Source organism: Nuphar pumila, chromosome 12, assembly GCF_984573655.1.
Source record: "Nuphar pumila chromosome 12, dmNupPumi1.hap1.1, whole genome shotgun sequence".
In the NCBI taxonomy this organism is placed as follows: Eukaryota; Viridiplantae; Streptophyta; class Magnoliopsida; order Nymphaeales; family Nymphaeaceae; genus Nuphar; species Nuphar pumila.
In genome coordinates this window covers 44,869,613-44,890,858 of record NC_143260.1, presented here as the reverse complement: position 1 = coordinate 44,890,858, position 21,246 = coordinate 44,869,613, and the positions used below count along the sequence as shown (strand labels likewise).

At 39.2% G+C, this 21,246-nt stretch overlaps 1 protein-coding gene across 6 annotated transcripts in view; it reads right to left on the bottom strand.

Moving 5' to 3' along the window:
• Positions 1-1,516: 1,516 nt before the first annotated feature.
• LOC149820859 (DNA-binding protein S1FA-like) overlaps positions 1,517-21,246 on the bottom strand; it is a 41,857-nt gene continuing 22,127 nt past the window's right edge. For 3 of the 6 annotated variants that reach the window (XM_089983684.1, XM_089983685.1, XM_089983686.1), the window contains one exon: positions 1,517-1,966. In XM_089983684.1, coding sequence (XP_089839810.1) covers positions 1,751-1,960 — 210 coding nt within the window. In that variant the 5' untranslated portion in view covers positions 1,961-1,966 and the 3' untranslated portion in view covers positions 1,517-1,750. Of the gene's footprint in view, positions 1,967-2,079; positions 2,192-21,246 lie in introns of those variants that run through there. The other 3 variants (XR_016426792.1, XR_016426793.1, XM_089983683.1) reach the window with 2 other exon arrangements.

Genomic DNA, 21,246 nt, shown 5'->3' with positions numbered 1-21,246 from the left:
ATTAAACAAAAAAACTGCATAACATAATTTTTTGCACACTTCTTGAGGTCCACCAAAAAAAAACATGTGAACCTCATTTTAAGTGAGAGTTTGTGATATTCAATGAGCGGAGTGATATATCGTGTAAACTTTGTGAGTTTTGAACATGCAAAGGGTAAAAAGGTCCTAATAAAGTTGACAATTTATGATTTTGGTCATCAGATGAATTTTAACAAAAATGCATAAATTTGACCATTCATTTTCAGTTTATGAAATGCTGATGTATGGTATCATGCTAAGCCAACCGTCCATCTCAAGATGCGCAGAAGGTAAGAGCAAAATTGTAAGGCACATCAACCTGGCTCCTGAGAAGCAAAACACATTGACTTCTTTATGTTTATACCGTGCAGGGTTACCAAACAAACTAGTCATTGGTTGGCAACAAATTTTAGGCATGCCAATATGATGCTTTCAAGCATTTTTTAGGTAATGGTAAAACAGCTTCCAATGAGAAAATCAGCAGATTAAACCAGAAGCAGAAATCAATGTTATTGGTATGGATGCGTCATAAAACTACAGTTAAACCAGTCGGTGAGGGGCATCTGGATCAATGACCCAGCATCGGGCTAAACATTGATCCCTGGTTTGGTCATCCACCTCGTGACATTTCATCGAGGCCAATAAAGCTTCACAGTTTTCATCCTTACCAGAAACGTGGGGGCCAGTGTGGTGAAGGCAAGTCAAGGACTCAAAACTTTGTTTCGACAGAGAAAGCTGGGGTTAGGCAGACCCCTACCAGCTATACAACCATACCATTGGGATTCGAACTTGCATCGTCCCAACACAAGGTAAGGTGCACTAACTGCTCCTGCCAGACAAGCGGAGGCCTCCGTTTGTCCAAGGACTCAAAAATTAGATTTTCCATGAACATAAACTGTTTGGACAATGATGATCATGAACATTTCCCAATCAACAATAACTTTCAGAAAAGGAGTTCTCTTCAAGGAGTGAGCTTCTAAAGTCTTCCCTGTCAGCTGAACTTGGATGCTCCATCGGAGCCTAGAAATTAATGAACTTGTCATAAAACCAGAGCAAATGTGATAGCTGAACCAATAACAATTGCACCTTCATAACCAAGGCCATCACAAACCAGAACAAACCAAGTAATTTCCAATGATGGTGACATAATCTAACCATGGAACTTCTTAAGTGTAGAAACCATTAGATAACGAGTTTAGATTTCACCACTCTACCAATCACTTTTACTCTATATAGTTTGATTGCAGATGTGGTTTAAAATGTCAGATAAATGCCCTTCCCAAAACGTGTTTCTTAAGTTCACTATTACTTTACAGGGTAAATATAGTTTTCCCCCTTTCTCTTTTTCTCATTTTGACAGGCAAGCAGGAGGATAACCCCCATGGGACACGTTGTAGTGTACCTGCAGGCTATTAGTAGAATCATGGTTACACTGCAACTCAGCCAATAAACATGGATCATAGCATCAACCACATTATCAAGCAGATGCTAAGTTAGTTTGGGATTGGTGAATCACACAGCCAAAATGTTAATTTACTGCCAATCAAATCACTTGATAGAGTAACCTAAGTTAGCTCAATTAATGGTTGAGATTGACTCTGAACAAATATTCAGAATTGTCTCAGCAATGAGAAACAAAGAAAATTCTCATCAAGATAGCACAAATGCAAGTATAAGGACTTCCTACCTACCAAGTAAACAGAGTCAGACTCCTAAAAAAGATATTGCAAATTTATTCTCCAGGTGCTGAGACACCTTGCTTGAGCCTTTCTCTCTTCATTTTCTTCTTGGAAACAGGCTTCTTCTTTTTGGGGGGCACATTCTTCTGAGCATACATATAGAGGGCAATATTCACAATAATAAAAGTCAGCACAACTCCAACCACAACAAGCAAGACGACAAGCCCTGCATTGAACCCTTTAGGACTGCTCTCCGTTGCCATGTTTTCCTAGCTATAACAAAACAGAGAATGTCCAGGGAAAACCTTAAAGAATAATTGAGACAAACTAGAATAAGCGCTCTTAGATATCAAAAATACAGTAATGTTAAGAAGAAAACTCACAAATAAAGCAACCAATGATTTTTTGTAGGTAAGAAGCAGGTGCTGTGCATCAACTGACTGATACATGTCCAGAAGAGTAATCAAAACAGAAAAACATGACTGTCCACTACCCTACGTATATGAAACACAAATCATTTTCAAATGAAGTCACAACTGTTCCAACAAGAACAAGCACATGTCCATTGTTTATTATTCTTACATTATGTATAGTGACACAAGGCCATGCCAAGAAGAAGAAGAAAACATTTCACAGTAAGCTGTTATAGAAATCATGATTTTTATGATTAATCATCTAACCAGGGGTATTTTAATCCTTCAACTTAGGAGGAACATGTGTAATATGTATTATGTGGTCATGAGCAGTTTTATACTTTATAGAAACATTATGGACACCCCTCCTTATTGAGGGCATCTCCTTTGGCTGCAGCAAACTCTCTGCCTTCTCCTTTTCTTCTAAGGCAAGGCACAAATCTTTAGACAAAAAGTAAACATGATATCAGAGCTAGGGCAAGAGCTAAGACCTTAGTTAAGTCAAGCTACTGATTCTCCTCTCCTTGGACTTTTATTTTTCTCTTTTCCTTATTCCACTTTGAAAGTTTTGCAGGACTAGACGAGATTAAAATATGGGCGGTAACCTCTCGTTCCCTCAACCAGGGCAAAAGGGAGCCTCTACTCCTTTATATAATGAAATCAGTTACAATGTGCATTGTTACAGATTTGCCCTTACTAAAATACAACACTCATATACAATAAGAGGCGCAATAACGTAAAACGGTTAAAACAAAATAAGACTTAAATATAAAACTTGTATTGGATCCGGATCATGGATCCAACATGATCTAGTAATCGCGACTTCACATTCCAACAGCCTCCCTCAAGTTGTACGTGGTGGTAACCATGGACAACTTGGATTTAAGATACCGAAACCTTCGCTTTGTCAATCCTTTTGTAAACAAATCAGTAATTTGGTTTTCTATCCTAACAAACTTGACTTCTAATTCTCCATTTTTAATGTTGCTTCTAATAAAATGTTGATCTCTATATCCTTCGTTCTTCCATGACAGACAAGATTAAATGATATCTTGATAGCACTTTGATTGTCGTAGAATAATATACCCAATCTGCATCAGAGAATGCCATAACTATAATTATATCTTCCCTTTGGCTTCGTCTCTTATAATGTAAGCCATCTCCCAACGTGCCTTTGAGATATCTGAGGATTCTCTTCACAACTTCCATGTGAGTGACTCTTAGTTGATGGATAAACTGAGATACTTGGTTCATGGTATAAACTACATCAAGTCTGGTGAAGGTTAAATATTGTAACATTCCCACAATACTCCGATATTCTGTCAGGTTCTCATATATTTCTCCCGTTCTTAGCTTCTGGTGGATTGAAACTAAATTACCAAATAGAACATACTCTGATACTCTTAGTTGATGTCGAACTTTGCATGACCTTCTAACTTCAGGTTGATTGTGGGTCATCTAGCTTTCTTCATTTTGAGGATTTCTATCTTCCTCTGATTGTGACTCAATCGGGTCTGCCAATTTGTTTCTCCTTTGGTAAACACGCCCATCTTTAAATCTGCCATCCATAATCTGAGCATGATTTTCTGCAATATGCTGAACTTGCTGGTTTTCACTTGACATATCAGCAAGTTGTCCTTAAGTTACAGCCAGCTTCTCTTGAGTATTTGCATCATTATTTGGCAGGGAATACAATTCATCATTTAGCCAAGGTGAGTAATACTCCTTCCTAACCAAATCTTGGTTAGACAAATTTGGTAATTCACCTGGATGAAAAGAAACTTCATCAAAAACAACATTTCTAGATATTCAGATCCGCTTTTCCTTGATATCATGGCACCTGAAACCTTTAAGATCATCGAAGTAACCAATGAACTTGCACACACACATGAGCTTTAGGTTCAAACTAAATTACCAAATAGAATATAATAGAACATAACAAAGGCAGCCATATGCATGTAACATAGTTTAATCTGGATGCTTACCAAATAGAACATACTAAGGAGACTTGTAATCCAGAATTTTCATTGGAAGTCTGTTTATAATATACATGGATGAATGAAAAGCTTTGGTCCATAGATGAAAAGAAACAATTCCTTCATGCATCATTGCTAAGGCACTCTCAACTATATGGTGGTGCTTTCTTTCAGCAATGTCATTCTATTGTGGAGTGTAAGGACAAGACATCCTTCGATTGATTATGTTATTCTCAAAGTACTTAATGAATTCAGTGGAGGAATACTATCCACTACCATCACATTAGAAGTTAACAATAGGCATAGAGAATTGATTTTTAACTATTGATTTTTAACTAAGGCATGAAATTTCTGAAAGATTCTAAAAAACTTCACTTTTATGCTTCATAAAGTATATCCATGTGAAGCGAGAAAAACCATCAATGAATGAAACATAATATCGACTACCAGAAGACGAAGCAACGGGTGCAGGATCCCAAACATCATAATAGAAAATATCAAAAAAATTTGAAGCCCCTTTATTCAAAATATTAAAAGAAAGTACATGACTTTTCGACAATTGACAACTGGGATAAATGACATTACTCGTTTCAAAACTCAAACTAGACTTAGAAATAAGGCCATTAGAAACTAGTCTTTCAACAAAGAAGCGACTACAATGACCCAAACGATTATGCCATACAATTGGCTTATTTTCATCAGACATATTCAAAAGACAAGACATCTTAGACTCCAATTTGGTCTTCAAAACATGAATGACAGGCTTCTGGGATGAATCTTCTCTGAAGACATACATGTTTCCCACACGTTCTCCCTCAGTTAATGTCTTCTTCATGTGAAGGTCCTTGACATAAACAGAAGGTATAAACACAACACAAGAATTTGAATCATCAGCTAATCTGGAAATAGAAACTAAAGTTTCTTTTATATTTCGGACTAAGAACATATTAGAGAGATTATGAGGAACAAAATTAGACAAAGGAATTGAAGCACTTCCAATATATGTGATGGGATGTCGAGTTCCATCACCAGTTATGACATTTGAATTACCAAAATAAAGAATAAACTTTAGAAACTTACCTTCATTTCCAGTTATGTGGATAGCAGCACCTGAATCTATGTATCATACACCTTGATCATTTTACTTCAGATCATTTTACTTCAGATTAAAGCCTGAGAGGGTTATTAAGATGGATGTCTTTTTCCTTGTATAAGTATATGTATATATGTATGTATATATAGTATGTATATATATATCATATATATTATCTAAGAGTTCTAGTTGTTGGAGGCTACTCCAACGACTAGAATTCTAGTCATTGGACTAGCTCCATCAGTTAGAAGGCTCTCCCTCTCTTCTACCTTTTTTGTGCCTATATATATGGGTGGGTGTGAAACTTTGTAAGTGAGAGAGTGATGGGTAGTATTAGGTGAATATTGTTCTAAATTATGTAGGTGAATCAAAAGTTTCATATGAAAGACTTCAGTCTTTGGTCTGGAGTGTAGGTACACCAGCAAGGGGATGCTCTCATATTAACACAAAAGACTTCTTGTTTTGCAGTGGAATAGTAAAATACAAAAACCAGCCAAGACACCTTTGTCCCTTCACAAAGTTGGGTGAAGCACGAGATGATGATCCATATTTGGAGAGACCAAAAGAGTACAGAACTATGTTAGACAGTCTTCATTACCTCACTTTTACAAGGTCAGACTGTTTTTCTTGTCAACCAGGCTTCGCAGTTCATGCATGTGCTAAAACAAAGTGATATGGAGGCTGCTATCAAAAGAATCTTGAGGTATGCGAAAGGGACGATCTTAGATGTGTTGATTTACAAGTTCAAGAAAAGTATACCAAGAATATATATGATTATCCTGGCATTCAGATGCCAAATAGGCAAGTGATCAACATACCAGACAGTCAATAATTGGTATGGTGTATTCTTGAGGCATCATCTTGTCTTATCCAGTAGAAGATAGACTATGACTAGGTCCCGCACTATGTCACATGGGTGCGGGTGCGGGTGCGGGTGTGGGTGTGGGTGCAGAGTTACCGGAAGCGCCTAGGCGTATGGGGAAGCACGCTTCCCCGATACGCGCTTCGGAAGCACGAAATGTCGCGCTTCCGAAACGTGTGGGGAAGCATCCCCCTTTTATGGGAAGGGTGCTTCCCTTTTATGAGAAACACGCTTCCCATTTATGGGAAACGCGCTTCCCCCACGGTTCCCCCTCGCTTCCCCATTTTTCATTTTTTCACTTCCCCCTCGATTCCTACGTCGCTTCCGAGACGGTTCATAATTTTCTTCTAAGTGGTCCCACGCTTCTCCGCTTCCTAAATTTTTGAAAGTGACTCGCTTCCCGTATCGCTTCCCGCTCCCGCTTCCTCGACTGATAACTCTGTGTGTGGGTGTGGGTGCAGGGGTGGGTGCAGGGGTGCAGCACTTTGAAAAACCTTGGGTGCGGGGGTGCGGCAGAGCAAAAATGTATATATATATATATATATATATATATATATATATATATATATATATATATATATATATATATATATATATTTGAAGTTTTAACATATAACATTGTCATAAATATATCAACCTAAATATCAATCAAATAAGTAAAGCAATTACATAAATCAACATAACATATCAATCAAATAAGTAAAGCATAAAAGAACTAAATTACATACCAAAAGTATATCCTACAATGTATATGATGATGAAGTAATGGCTCTTAATAATTTTCTTCTTCATCATCAAATACATCATTAGAAGGAATACTGGGCTCAGCTAAATCCATGTTTGTCATGTTGAAATCTTGGGCTTATGTTTGAGACCAGATTTCTTATGGATCAGACCCGACTTGTTTTGTAAAATCCACGTTTACAAAAAAAAAAGATCCGGACCTGGGTCAGATTCGGCCCTGACCTGGACGGGACCTGGACCCGAACCGAGTCCAGATAAAACCCTAAGGGTTTTTCCATTAAAACTTTCTTTTTGTCGTCTCTCTCCCCGTGCAGCCGCGAGCCTCCGCGCATTCCCCTCTGCAAGAATGGAAACCCCTTTGGGGATTCCCGATTCGGCGCTCCCCCGTGCCTTTAAGAGCACGAAAGGGGAGGGGACGCCCTCACCTTCACGCGCTCCTCCGTGCCTTTAAGACCCGGGTCAGATTCGGCCCCGACCTGGATGGGACCTGGACCCGAACCGAGTTCAGATAAAACCCTAAGGGTTTTTCCATTAAAACTTTCTTTTTGTCGTCTCTCTCCCCGTGCAGCCGCGAGCCTCCGCGCATTCCCCTCTGCAAGAATGAAAACCCTTTTGGGGATTCCCGATTCGGCGCTCCCCCGTGCCTTTAAGAGCACGAAAGGGGAGGGGACGCCCTCACCTTCCTGTGCTCCTCCTCCCCTCCCTCTCGAGTCTCCTCCTCCTTGCCTCTTCCTCTATCGCTCCTGGCGTACGACCTGTAACGCCCCAAAATTTCAAACTTGTAAACCTTTCAGAAAAACAGACAATAGACTAAAAAGAAGTCTCTTTATCTCAGAGATGGTTTATGAAATCAGCGGAAGACTATTCTTTTGTTAATTTCAGAAAGGCAAGCTGGCAACTTTGGACGCGTTAGCTAAAAGAACCAAAGCGCACAACCCATGCTACTTGCAAACACTTGGAAAAGTCACTTTCATTTAAGAAGTTCTCCAAATAGTACAAAATTCGGATATCCCAAGGAAAATCTGTTACAAAACTCCAAACATCCAGGACGCGAGCTAAGAGCAGGAAGAAGAAAGGTCATCTTGCTATCACGTCATTGCCCGTGGTGTACCTAATCATCACCTCTACTCATAGAATGGGTTAGTTTCGCAAAAAACTAGTAGGTGCACAAGAGAGACTACAGGAAACTGAATTATGTACATTTAATTCAGTAGGTTACGCAGTTTAAAGCAGATGTGCAGTTAAACAAGTAAGCAATGCAAGCAGATAAATAGTGCAAACACGTACAAGCGAATAAGTAGTGCAAGCGAATAGGTAGTGTAAGCGAGTAGGTAGTGCAAGCGAATAGGTAGTGCAAGCGAGTCAGTAGTGCAAGCGAGTCAGTAGTGCAAGCGAATAGGTAGTGCAAGCGAGTCAGTAGTGCAAGCGAATCTCACAACCCAACAACCAATGTGAACAGACTTTATGTTTTGATATTACTGGCCTGCAGGTACGCGCAGAGCAAACGTAGAAACAGCTGAGACTAGTTCGGGTGTCTGTTATTCTATGTATTTTCAATAACCCGAATAGCTAGTTGAGTCCGCTCCAAAAGGGACGGCTTTAACCGAGAGAGGATTCCCCAGAGGCTGATAAGCAGTGCCACGGATGCATCCAACTTCTACTGAAGTGTTGAGCTAACTATTGTAGCCCATTTCCCCTAACTTTAATGGCTGGGGAGGCCGGATCATTGCCCGTAGGGTGGTTGTTAACAACCTGTCCATTGGAGTTTTGTACCGCTCTGTCCTCTCCCTTGAGAGAACAACCAGAAGTGAATGAGTGCGTTAGGAGTTGCTTAAGTAACGACCCATCCTATGTTGTGGTCTTTAAACCACTCGAGCATCTTGCCTGTGAAGGCAAATGTGAGGTTGTTTATGTGATTACAGCATTGTGCATTTAGCACTGTTCGAGGTTGCACGACCGTCTCATCTGATCATCGCAGTACTAGACGTGTTGTGCACGACTACAAGTACTCTAGGATGAAGGGGGTATAGCTCCTCAATAGAAGCCTCAATAGGAGTGTTTCACAAAGATGTAATGTTTATCAACTTTACTTTTGACATTCTTTATCTTTTGAAACAGCAGTACCTTGTGCCAATATTATGCATGCGATTTTCTAGAATCTCATTCGCTATCAGAGTATCTACATGCCTTGCATGACTCGATACCAGCCTCGATAGACGGGATACAGGTTTCTCAACAGAACCCCTGCTAAGTAGTTCGCTCAAACCCCAACTCGTCTGCAGGACTGGATACTCGAAGAGTCAGGATCCTTGCAAGGTATCTCTCTCCTTAGACGAGGATGTAACGCTAGCTCCCAACTCAACTCTCATCGCAAGAGAGAGAGTGGTAAATGCCCCTTGCATCCTCCACGAGGATGCCTTTAAGGCATACGCAAAGAGCAAGAACCTGCATGTCATCTGCAATAGCAAGGCAATACCAACATATATGCAAAAGCAAGAGCTTAGGCGCAAAGCGCGACGGCAAGGTAAAGGCAGTAAGCAGAAGTGCAACGCAAAACCTCAGCACAACGCGCAACGGCAAGTAAAAACTGTAAGCAGGAGTGCAACGCAAAACCTTGACGCGATGCGCGACGGCAAGTAAAGACTGATAGAAGGTAAAGGGCAAGGATCACGAAACCGCGTCCCTGAGTTAAGTGCATGCTTGTATAAATATATATATATTTGTATATATATATTTATTTAATGATCGTTTTTAGTTTAATTGAACTTAATTCAATTATCCAAGTCCTATGTGCAATCTTCTCCTACCTCAGAGAGTTGCAAGCTTGCTGGCGCCTGCAGGTGTACACGATCGACGGCTCGGGTCGCAGAGCGCGAGTGGGATCCGTCGTAGCTGCAAATATGTGATATTAACATGCAACCCAGACACAAACAAAAGCAAAGAGAAGACTCAACTTCTCCGATACATAGGGTTGGGGCCAACCGTCCCAATTGACTCGTAAAAAGGATGGGAAAGGGCCAAATGACCCTTGCCGCCAAAAGAGGGACGTAGTCAATGCGAGCTGATGACACACCCTTACTAGGAATTCCTCGTTGAAGACCAACGATTGCAATGATCTATCCCCATCACGATGTAGTTTCCGAAGATTACCCGGGCCTGTCGGCCAAGGGTATAGACTCGTGCACAAAGGGCAGGGGGCCATCGGCCCCTGCTGGCAAGCAAAAAGGGCAGGGGCCGATGTCCCCTGCCAGGAAAATGAGCAAAAGGAAAGAGGCACAGGGGCCAAAGCCCCCTAGTCGGCATGCTAAGCAGTGAAACGAGACAGGGGTCAAAGGCCCCTGTCGGTTTCTTAGAGGAACAGGAAGCAGAGAGGAGGGGCTCGACCCCTCCCCTGCCGTAGCAGAGAGCAGGGAGGGGTCGTGCCCCTCCCCTGCTAAAAAGGGGGCACAGGGAGTGGGTTTGACCCCTCCCGTGGCCACACAGAGAGGTGAGGGAGACAGAGAAGAGGGGAAAAGAGGGGAGAAAAGGAGTCGGTGGCGTACCAGGGGGTTTTAGGAGGAAGCTCGTCGGAAGGAAGGGGGTCGCCGAAGTCGGTGGCAGCGGGCTGTCGGGGGTCACCGGCGTCGGTGATGATGGACGAGCGAGAGGGTAAGGGAGAGAGAGACGAGAGGGCAGAGAGGAAAGGCGGTGAGGGGGGTTTCGTAACCCTCCTCCCGCCTGCCTCGTTGTCTTAAAGACAGCGAGAGGCGGTGGTCCGGTCGGGTCCGAATCCGGCCCGAATCAAAACATTTTTTTTGTTGTTGTTACACGACCGAACCCCGACGCCTCCTCCCTCTGGTCCGATCGACGTCGCCGCTGTAATGAGATATTGCGGAAATATAAAGAGTGCTTATAAGCACTTACAACAATGAATAAAAGAGACAATATCACAAGTCCACTAAGGGACAACGCAAGCACAAGCCTTTAAGAAGGCAACAATATAAAAAACCTCTTATTGAAAAGAGAGAGAGCTCTCAAGAATGAAAATATACAAGGGGTTCACCCCTATTTATACAAGAGGGAGTGGAAAGAAAAGGAGGGCCAAGGGCCTCAAAAAGAGAGCCCAAAAGAGGGCTCCCATGGAGTCGTTGGGAGCCCCCAACGGTCACATTTGTGACCGTTGGGGGCTCCAACGACTCTATGGTTGGAGCCCCTTTTGGTTCCTAAAAAATACAAAAAAGAAAATTAAAAAATAAAAAAAGAAATTACATTTTAATAAAAAAATAAAAATAGTTGTTTTCTAAAACAACTATGTGAAATTACAAAAATACCCCTATCGGGTATTGATGTAATATATATATATATGAAGTACATTTTAACACCCCCCCTCAAACTTTACGGGGAAATGACGGAAAGTTTGTCAAGAAGAAACATGAAGCGGGGAGCCGGAAGAGCTTTAGTAAAGAAGTCTGCCAACTGATATTCTGAAGTGACATACGGTAGAGCAATTGGTCCTCGTAAGTATTTGTCACGAACATAGTGGCAATCCATTTCAATATGTTTGGTACGCTCATGGAAGGTATAATTGCTTGCAATATAGATGGCACTCTTGTTGTCGCAACATAATTTTGAAGCTTCGGTAATATCAACCCCCATGTCTTTAAGCAGACTGCGAAGTCATATAAGTTCCATTGTTGTGGTTGCCATAGCCCGATACTCAGCTTCAGTAGATGATAGTGAAACTTTTTGTTGCTTCTTGCATCGCCAGGCAATCAAAGAGTCCCCTAAAAAGACACAAAAAACAGTAGTTGAGACTCGATCATTAGGATTACCTCCCCAATCTGCATCAGTATAAGCAAGAAGATTCAAGGAAGAAGAAGATGATAGAAATAGCCCTTTATTGATGGTGTTCTGAATGTAACGGATGATCCGGAGAACAGCACTCATATGCACAGTTGTAGGAGCATGTTGAAATTGACTAACTGAGTGAACCGCATGGGTGATATCCGATCTGGTGATGGTTAAATAGGTGAGAGACCCAATGAGTTGTCTGTAGGGTGTGGGATCTTCTAGAAGAACCCCATCCTCCAACCGTAATTTGGCATTAATAACCTCGAGAGTCTCTACTTTTTTGTCATCAGAAATCCCAGACTTAGAACATATATCTGCAGCAAGCTTCATCTGTGACAAAATATATCCTCGAGAAGAGTATGCAACTTCAATTCCAAGAAAGTATCTAAGAAAACCTAAATCAGACATATCAAAATTATTTTTTAACATATTTTTAACATCAATAATACTATTTTGATCATTCTCAGTGATAATCATATCATCAACATAAAATAACAATATTACGATACTAGTACCTGCATTTTTAACAAAAAAAACAGTGTCAGTATAACAAGAGTGAAATCCTAATTTTATCATGATATCACTGAAATGATCATATGTTTAAGGCCATACAATGCTTTTAAAAGCCAAGAGTTTGACCTTGCTTAATATTAATTTCGGGTGGTGAGTTTATGACAAGTTGGATACCAAAGAAGGCGAGAAGGTTATTTATAGGGTTGCAAAGATGAGAGATAGGAAATCGAGGGATTTGGGTATGGTTAGATGTATCAAAGATGAAACGCAAAGGGTTTTAGTCAAAGATGAGGAGATTAAGGAGAGATGGAAAGATTATTTTGATAAGCTATTTAATGATAGTCATGCTCAAGATCTTGGAGACTTCTCCATTCCTTTTCATGAGATAAATCGTGACTTCATGCGCAAGATTCAAAAGAAAGAAATTGTAGAGGCTTTGAAGAAAATGAAATCAAGAAGGGCAGTTGGCCCAGATGGTATACCTATCGAGGCTTGGAAATGCTTGGGAGATAAAGGTTTAGAATGGTTGACAAATCTTTTTAACTTGATTTGGCGAACAAATAAGATGCCTAATGAGTGGAGGAAGAGTACTTTGGTGCCTTTATATAAGAATAAGGGTGATATACAAGATTGCACAAACTATCGTGGTATAAAACTCATGAGTCATACTATGAAACTTTGGGAGAGGGTGATTGAGTCTAGGTTGAGGAAGGTTGTCATGATATCGGATAATCAATTTGGTTTTATGCCTGGAAGATCAACTATGGAAGCTATACATCTTCTTAGACAACTTATTGAGAGAAATAGAGAGAGAAACAAAGATTTGCATATGGTTTTTATTGATTTGGAGAAGGCTTACGATAGAGTACCTAGGGACGTTCTCTGGTGGACAATGATGAAGAAAGGTGTTTCTCTCAAGTACATTAGTATAATTAAAGATATGTATGAAGGAGTAGTAACCAATGTCCACACTTGTGGAGGGGTGACAACCAATTTTCCTATAACGGTTGGGTTACATCAAGGATCTGCTTTAAGCCCTTTCCTATTTGCTATAGTGATGGATGAGCTTACGAGATCAATTCAAGAAAATGTGCCGTGGTGTATGTTGTTTGTTGATGATATTGTTTTGATTGATGAGTCTAGAGCTGGGGTTAATGCTAAGTTAGAATTATGGAGACAGACATTGGAAGCAAGAGGTTTTAAGTTGAGTAAGAGTAAGACAGAATATATGGAATGTCGGTTTAGTAAGCAACGAAGTAGTGATGGGAGTGTAGTGAAGCTTGGTGAGCAAGAAATACCGGTGAATGATTATTTCAAATATTTGGGATCCATCATTCAAAAGTATGGAGAAATTGATGGAGATGTAAATCATAGGATAAAGGTTGGGTGGATGAAATGGAAAAGTGCAACTGGAGTGTTGTGCGATCGTAGAATGCCATTGCGGTTGAAGGGAAAGTTTTATAGGACGACTATTAGACCCGCTTTACTATATGGTACGGAATGTTGGGCTGCCATGAGACATCATATTCAAAAAATGAGTGTAGCTGAGATGCGGATGCTTAGATGGATGTGTGGAAATACAATAAAAGATAAAATTCGGAACGAGGAGATACGTAAGAAGGTAGGTGTTGCACCCATTGAAAATAAGATGCGAGAGAATCGTTTACGGTGGTTTGGACATATTCGGCGAAGGCCTAATGATGCTCCAGTTAGAAGGTTGGAGAAATGGGAAAATATATTAGTTAAAAGAGGTCGGGGTAGGCCTAGGAAGACTTGGATGGAGATGATAGGAAAGGATATGAATGCTTTGAACCTCACCGAGGACATGGCATTGGATAGAAATGATTGGAGGAAAAGGATTCATGTGGAAGACCCAAAATGAATTTCTTTTTTGGTTCATATCGCTGACCCCAATTGTTTTGGGATGAAGGCGTAGTTGTTGTTGTGTTGTTGTTGTGGATCCATGTAAACTTCTTCACTTAAACTTCCATTTAAAAAGGCATTTTTTACATCAAGTTGATAAATAGGTCAGTTTTTGGTTGATGCGACAACTATTAAAGTCCTGACACTAGTCATTCGAGCTACGGGAGCGAATGTTTCTTCATAATCAATTCTATATTCTTGTGAGTATCCCTTAGCGACTAACCTAGCTTTATATCGTTCCAAAGAGCCATCGCTTTTAGTTTTTGACTTTGAAGACCCAGCGACACCCAATAGGTTTTTTGTGTTGGGGTAGATTAACTATTTCCCAAGTATTAGCCTTTTTTAGTGCATTTAGTTCAACTTGCATTGCTTCAACCCGATGTGGTATAGATTTAGCTTGATTATAGTGAGCGGGTTCAAAATAAGAATGTAGGGTTATTAAACATGCTCGATAGTTGGGCGTTAAGGAATCATAGGATACAAACCTATTTGGGGGTATTGATATTCTAGAAGAATGTCTAACTTGTGGTTCCTCAGTAGACTCAGAAATTTGAGAGTATTTTTTGAGGGCACTAATAGGGTTTTCTTGATTTCTTCTTGAGTAAACATTCATATTTGTATTATTATCATTTGAGGGTATTATATCAAGATGGGACGCCTCACATGTATCTTCTATGCTTTCAAGGAAATCTTTTTGTATGTCATCAATAAGATCATATAAAAATATGTAATCAATTTCATTTGTTTCTTCTATTTTATCAAAATCATTCTCTTCTTCTAGAAATGTTAAATCTTTTGAAACATATAGTTTATCATTCTTAAAATCATAACATCTATACCCTTTTTTATTTTCACCATATCCTAGAAAAACACATTCAATTGCTTTTGGAGACAACTTATCTCTTTTATGCAATAGGACAAAGCATTTGCAACCAAAAATACGAAGACGATTGAAATCGGGTGAAAGTTTAAAGAGCTTTTCATAGGGAGAAGCATTTTTTAATTTAGAAGAGGGCATTCTATTGATTAGATAAGTTGCAGTTACAACGGCTTCGGCTTCTATTGATTAGATAAGTTGCAGTTACAACGGCTTCGGCTTCTATTGATTAGATAAGTTGCAGTTACAACGGCTTCGGCCCAAAACTTCTTTGGAATATTTCTAGAAACAAGTAATGTTCTAGCGGTTTCTACAATGTGCATGTGTTTCCTTTCCGCTAGGCCATTTTGTTGAGGGGTCCTAGGACATGTTTTTTTATGACAAATTATATTTTGGGTTAAATAGTTTTGAAATTCGTGAGATAAATATTCACCACCGGAATCGGTTCTCAAAATAGATATGTTACTTTGGAATTGATTTTGAATTTTTCTATGAAAATCTTTAAAGAAGGTAAATACTTCTGACTTATGACTAAGAAAATAAATCCAAACATACCGAGTAAAGTCATTAATAAAAGTAACATAATAGGAATAGCCCCCTTTAGACAACCGGAGAAGGCCCCCAAACATCCGAATGCACCAATTCAAAAGATCTTGATGAAAGAAAAAGTTCTAGTTGGAAATGGAATAGACTTCATTTTTCCAAAAATACAATCTTTGCAACTAATTTTTTTTTCCTTACAAAATTTGTTTCCAAAGGGAAAAAGATACATTTTGGAATAACTTTGATGACCAAGTCTTTTATGCCAAGTTTCCATATTTTTTTCTTGGACATAAAAACAAAAATAATTTGTAGGAAGATCGAGATGGTTTATATAGTAGAGGTCTCCCTTTCTATGACCTTGCCCAATCCGCTTCCCGGGCCGAAGATTTTGCACAAAGCAACCATTAGATGAGAAAGATATTTCACATCCATGGTCGGCAATTTGGGAGACCCAAAAAAGGTTTAAATTTAGTTTGGGAACAACTCTTACTTTTGGAACACAAAAATTTTGAGAATCTTTAAAAGATCTAATACTTGAAATTTTTAAAAAGGTTCCATCGGTCGTAGAGACACAAGAATCCTTTGAATTGGTGCAAACATCAACAAGTGCATTTTCATAGGGGGTCATATGAAAAGAGGCTCCGGAGTCAAGGATCCAAGAATACGTACCGGGTGATGATGTAGAAGCAATAGCCGCACCTGATGTGGAGGAAGAAGCTTTTAGAATTTGTTGGAGAGTCATAGATATTTGCCCAAGAGTCTCTTTGAGGTCACTATTCTTGCCTTCATCTTCTTTGGTGGTAGTTTCTGTAATGAAGTGCCGGATGAAGTCTCCAAGAGCAAAACACGAGAGCACGCACATATACAAATAGCCACTAATGGGCAAAAGAACAACACAACCACTTAAAGTGGTAAGGCACCCAAAAGAAGAGGAAAAATATATATTCCACTCAAAAGGCTTCAAAGAAGCATACTTTACAATGGGGAGAAACCCCTTTATTTATAGACAAAAGAGGAGGCCTTGGAAGGGCTCCTAGAGGGACGTTGGAGCCCTTCCAACGGTCATAAATATGACCGTTGGATGCTCCAACGTCCTCCTAGGTGGGGCCCATTCCAAGGTGGAAAAGAAAAGAATAAAGAAAATAAAAAAAGAAAGAAAAAAAGGAAATAAAAGAAAAGAAGAAAAGTTACAATATGCGATAAGAAGTAAAAAGACTGTTTTACCCCTATGGGTTTATTTACGAAAGATATAAATATATATATATATATTTATATACGTAGATAGACACATAGACATATATATAATTAATATATATATGTGTATGTGTCGTGGTCTATATATATAAATATATATATATACAACATATTTTAACACCTCCCCTCAAACACACGGTGAGATCACCGAGAGTTTGCTAAGGAGAAAGAAGAAACGAGGCAATGGCAAAGCTTTGGTGAAGAAGTCCGCCAACTGGTACTCGGTTGGAACATAAGGCAATTGAATGGTGCCTCGTAGGAACTCATCACGAACATAATGGCAATCCATCTCAATGTGCTTTGTTCTTTCATGAAAGGTGTGATTGCTGGCAATGTAGATAGAGCTCTTGTTGTCGCAGCACAGCTTTGAGGGAGTTGAGAATGAGACTCCCATATCTTTAAGCAAACTTCTTAACCATACGATCTCCGTGGTGGTAGTGGCCATCGCACGATACTCTGCTTCAGTAGAAGAGAGTGAAACTTTCTGTTGCTTCTTACACCTCCAAGAGATAAGTGACTCTCCAAGAAACACACAATACCCTGTGGTAGAAATACGATCATCGGGGTTACCACCCCAATCAGAGTCAGTATAAGCAAGTAAAGTAAGAGGTGAAGAAGAGGGTAAGAATAATCCTTTTGTTATGGTGACTTTCAAATATCTGATAATTCTCATGACAGCAGCCATGTGAATGGTGGAAGGAGCAGTATGAAATTGACTTGCACTATGAACTGCATGAGAAATATCGGGCCTAGTGATGGATAAGTATGTGAGTGACCCAATCAATTGACGATAAGGTGTGGGATCAGCTAAAGGAGTGCCATCACTGGCTCTCATCTTGGCATTGATTATTTCTGGCGTCTCCACCTTCTTGTCATCAGTCAGTCCAGACCTATCAATAATGTCTGAGAGAGGACATACCCTTTGGGAGAGTATGCAACTTCAATACCTAAAAAATATCTTAGATAACCAAGATCAGACATATCAAAATTTTCTTTGAGAATATTCTTAATAAGGTTAATACCTCTCTTATCATTACCTGTGATAATCATGTCATCAACATATAATAACAGAATTGTAATGTGATCATTAGAATTTTTAACAAACAAAGCAGTATCAGTATAACATGAGGAGAAACCATTATCAAGAACTACTTTGCTAAAAAGATCATACCAAGCTTTAGGTGCTTGTTTAAGACCATAGAGAGCTTTATTTAATTTTAGAATATTTCCTTTACCAATTTCAAGACCTGGCGGAGGATCCATAAGCACTTCTTCATATAAATTTCCATTTAAAAAAGCGTTTTTAACGTCAAGTTGATATATAGGCCATTGTTTAATGGAGGCTAAGGCAATTAAAGTTCGCACACTAGTCATCCTAGCTACGGGAGCAAAGGTTTCCTCATAATCAATTCCATATTCTTGGGCATAGCCTTTTGCAACCAAACGAGCTTTGTATCTCTCAAGAGATCCATCACACTTGGTTTTAACTTTATATACCCATCTACACCCAATTGCCTTTTTTCCTAATGGTTGGGGAATAATACTCCAAGTTTGAGCTTTGTTAAGAGTCTCTAATTCAACTTTCATTGCTTCAATCCAATGTGGATGATCTTTAGCTTCTTTAAAGGAAGTAGGCTCATGATATGAATGAATTAACATGAGACAAGCCCTATAATTAGGTGAGAAAGATTCATAAGATACAAATTTTTGTGGAGGTCTACTATTACGAGAAGATCTCATAGGTGCATTAATAGGTTCTTCTAATGAGAGATCTTGAGAATATCTTTCAAGAGCAGGTTGATGTTCATTTCCTGACCGTCGGGTATATACATTTATTTCATTAAGATTCTCAATTTGAGAATCATTACCATGTTGGAGTATATCATTATGATGGGAGATGCCATCACAAGTATTATCGCAAGTAATTGCATCTGGTGTTTCAATTCTAGGAGCAAGATCAAATAGGAAGGAATAGTCAAAGTTTTCTCTAGATGTGTGAACATCAAATCCATTTTGTTCTTCAAGGAAGTTTACATTTCTTGATATATAGAGTTTATTATTTCGAGTATCATAGCATCTATAACCTTTTTTATTTTCACCATATCCAATGAATGCACATTCAATAGCTTTAGGTGATAGTTTATCTTGTCCTTGAACAAGCACAAAACATTTACATCCGAATATCCTTAATCTTTTAAAATCTGGAGTAATTTTGAATAATTTTTCAAAAGGTGCTACATTTTTTAAAGAAGCAGAGGGCATACGATTGATTAAATATGTTGCGGTAAGAAGAGCTTCGGCCCAAAAGTTTTTAGGAACATTTTTAGAAACAAGAAGTGTTCTTGTAGTTTCAATTAAATGTCTATGTTTTCTTTCCGCAAGACCATTTTGTTGCAGGGTTTTAGGACAAGATCTTTGATGTAAAATTCCATTTGTTTTGAAATAATTTTGAAAATCTTTAGACATGTATTCTCCTCCAGAGTCGGATCTAAATATAGCTATATTGTTTTGAAATTGGTTTTGAATAAGAATATGAAATTCTTTAAAATTATTAAAGACATCGGATTTGTTTTTAATAATGTATACCCATGTATATCTAGTAAAGTCATCAACAAAACTAACATAGTAGTAGTAGCCTCCCTTGGACAGAACGGGTGCCGGTCCCCATACATCTGAATGCACAAGTTCAAAAGGTCTTTTTGACACAAAATTACTATGAGAATACGGAAGCGAATGAATTTTTCCAAGGATACAATCATTGCATGTGAATGTATTTGTATTACAAAATTTTTCCAAAAAAGGAAAGAGATACAATTTAGAAACACTAGGATGTCCAAGTCTTTTATGCCAAGTCTCAATATCTTTGGATTGAACATGATTACAAAATGATTTGGTTGGCAATGACAAAAAATCCATATAATAAAGATCCCCTCTTCTATGGCCTTGCCCAATCCGCTTCCCGGACCGGAGATCCTGCACATAGCAATGGGTAGGTGAAAAAGTGACATTGCATTCAAAATCGGTAATTTGGGAAACGGAAAATAGATTTAAATTAAGTTTTGGAATAATTCGAATTTTGGGAACAAAAAATTCTTTGTTTTCATTATAAGTTTTCTCAAGATTCCCAATGCCTTCAACATCCAAGGATGTTCCATCGACAGTGGAGACAAAAGATTTAAATTTGTTGAGACTTGTTTTTGATAAGAGTGATGCATTCGGAGTCATATGAAAGGAGGCACCCGAATCAAGAATCCAAGAGGTCATACCTGGGAAGAAGGAGATAGCGGCGCCGGAAGTGGATGGTGTAGAGGAAAACTGAGAGGAGCTCATCTTCATGAATTGTTGAAGAGTTTCGGTAAGATGAGCAAGGGACTCTTTTATGTCACCATCTTTCTTTGAGTCTTCATTTGGAGGAGCTTCACCAACGGAGGCCACCTTCTTTTTAAATCTTGGACAATCCGGACGAATATGGCCCGGTTCATTACAATTATGGCAAATGATTTTCCTTCCTCCACCACCATTATTTTTGAAAAAATGAGGTGGTTTGTATGGCCTTACATTGTTGCCGGGTCTAGATACGGCATGAACTTCATCAACATCTCGTTTTAATGCCAAACGAGTCTCTTCTTGACATAAGTCGGCCAAAATATCACTTAGAGGAGTAGAGGCCCTATGGAGAAGGGATCCTCTAAGTTGCTCAAATTCGGGGCGAAGCCCATGAATAAATTGGAAAAAATTTTCTTTTTCCATTTGCTCTTGCCTCATAGCAATAGCACTACCTTCCCATTGGGGTTCGAGAAGGACAAGTTCATCCCATAAAGAAGATAGGGCACTATAGTAGTCCCTAATACTCATATCACCTTTTTGGTAGCTCTTACCTTTTCTTGTAGAAAGAAATGCCTAGCAAGGTCTCTTTGAGTGTACATGTCTTTCATAAAGAACCAAGCTTCATTAGCCTTCTTGAATTTGGCGAGATTTGCACAAATCTTTAATTCAACATTGTTCATGAACCATGCTAAAATTTTACCATGCTCACTTTCCCAATCTTCTAATTTAGAAGAGTAATCAAGAATAACCTTCTCTTTTTCCTCTTCGTTCAAAGCTTTTTCCTCATTACCTTCAAACTTAGTCAACTTCAATTGTGGTTCCAGAATGGTTCCACATACATAACCCCAAAGTTTTTTACCTTTGAGATTGTTTTCCATAGCGGCCGCCCACATGCGATAATTGGTTCCATCCAATTTGAATAAGAGGTCGATTTTTGCATCCTTGTTGGCCATTTGTAGAAGAGGAATATAAATGCACGAAAGAGAAGGATATTACTTGTCAAAAGAAGATCCGATGAAGCTTTATCAACCAAGGCTCTGATACCATGTAATGAAGTGCCGGATGAAGTCTCCAAGAGCAAAACACGAGAGCACGCACATATACAAATAGCCACTAATGGGCAAAAGAACAACACAACCACTTAAAGTGGTAAGGCACCCAAAAGAAGAGGAAAAATATATATTCCACTCAAAA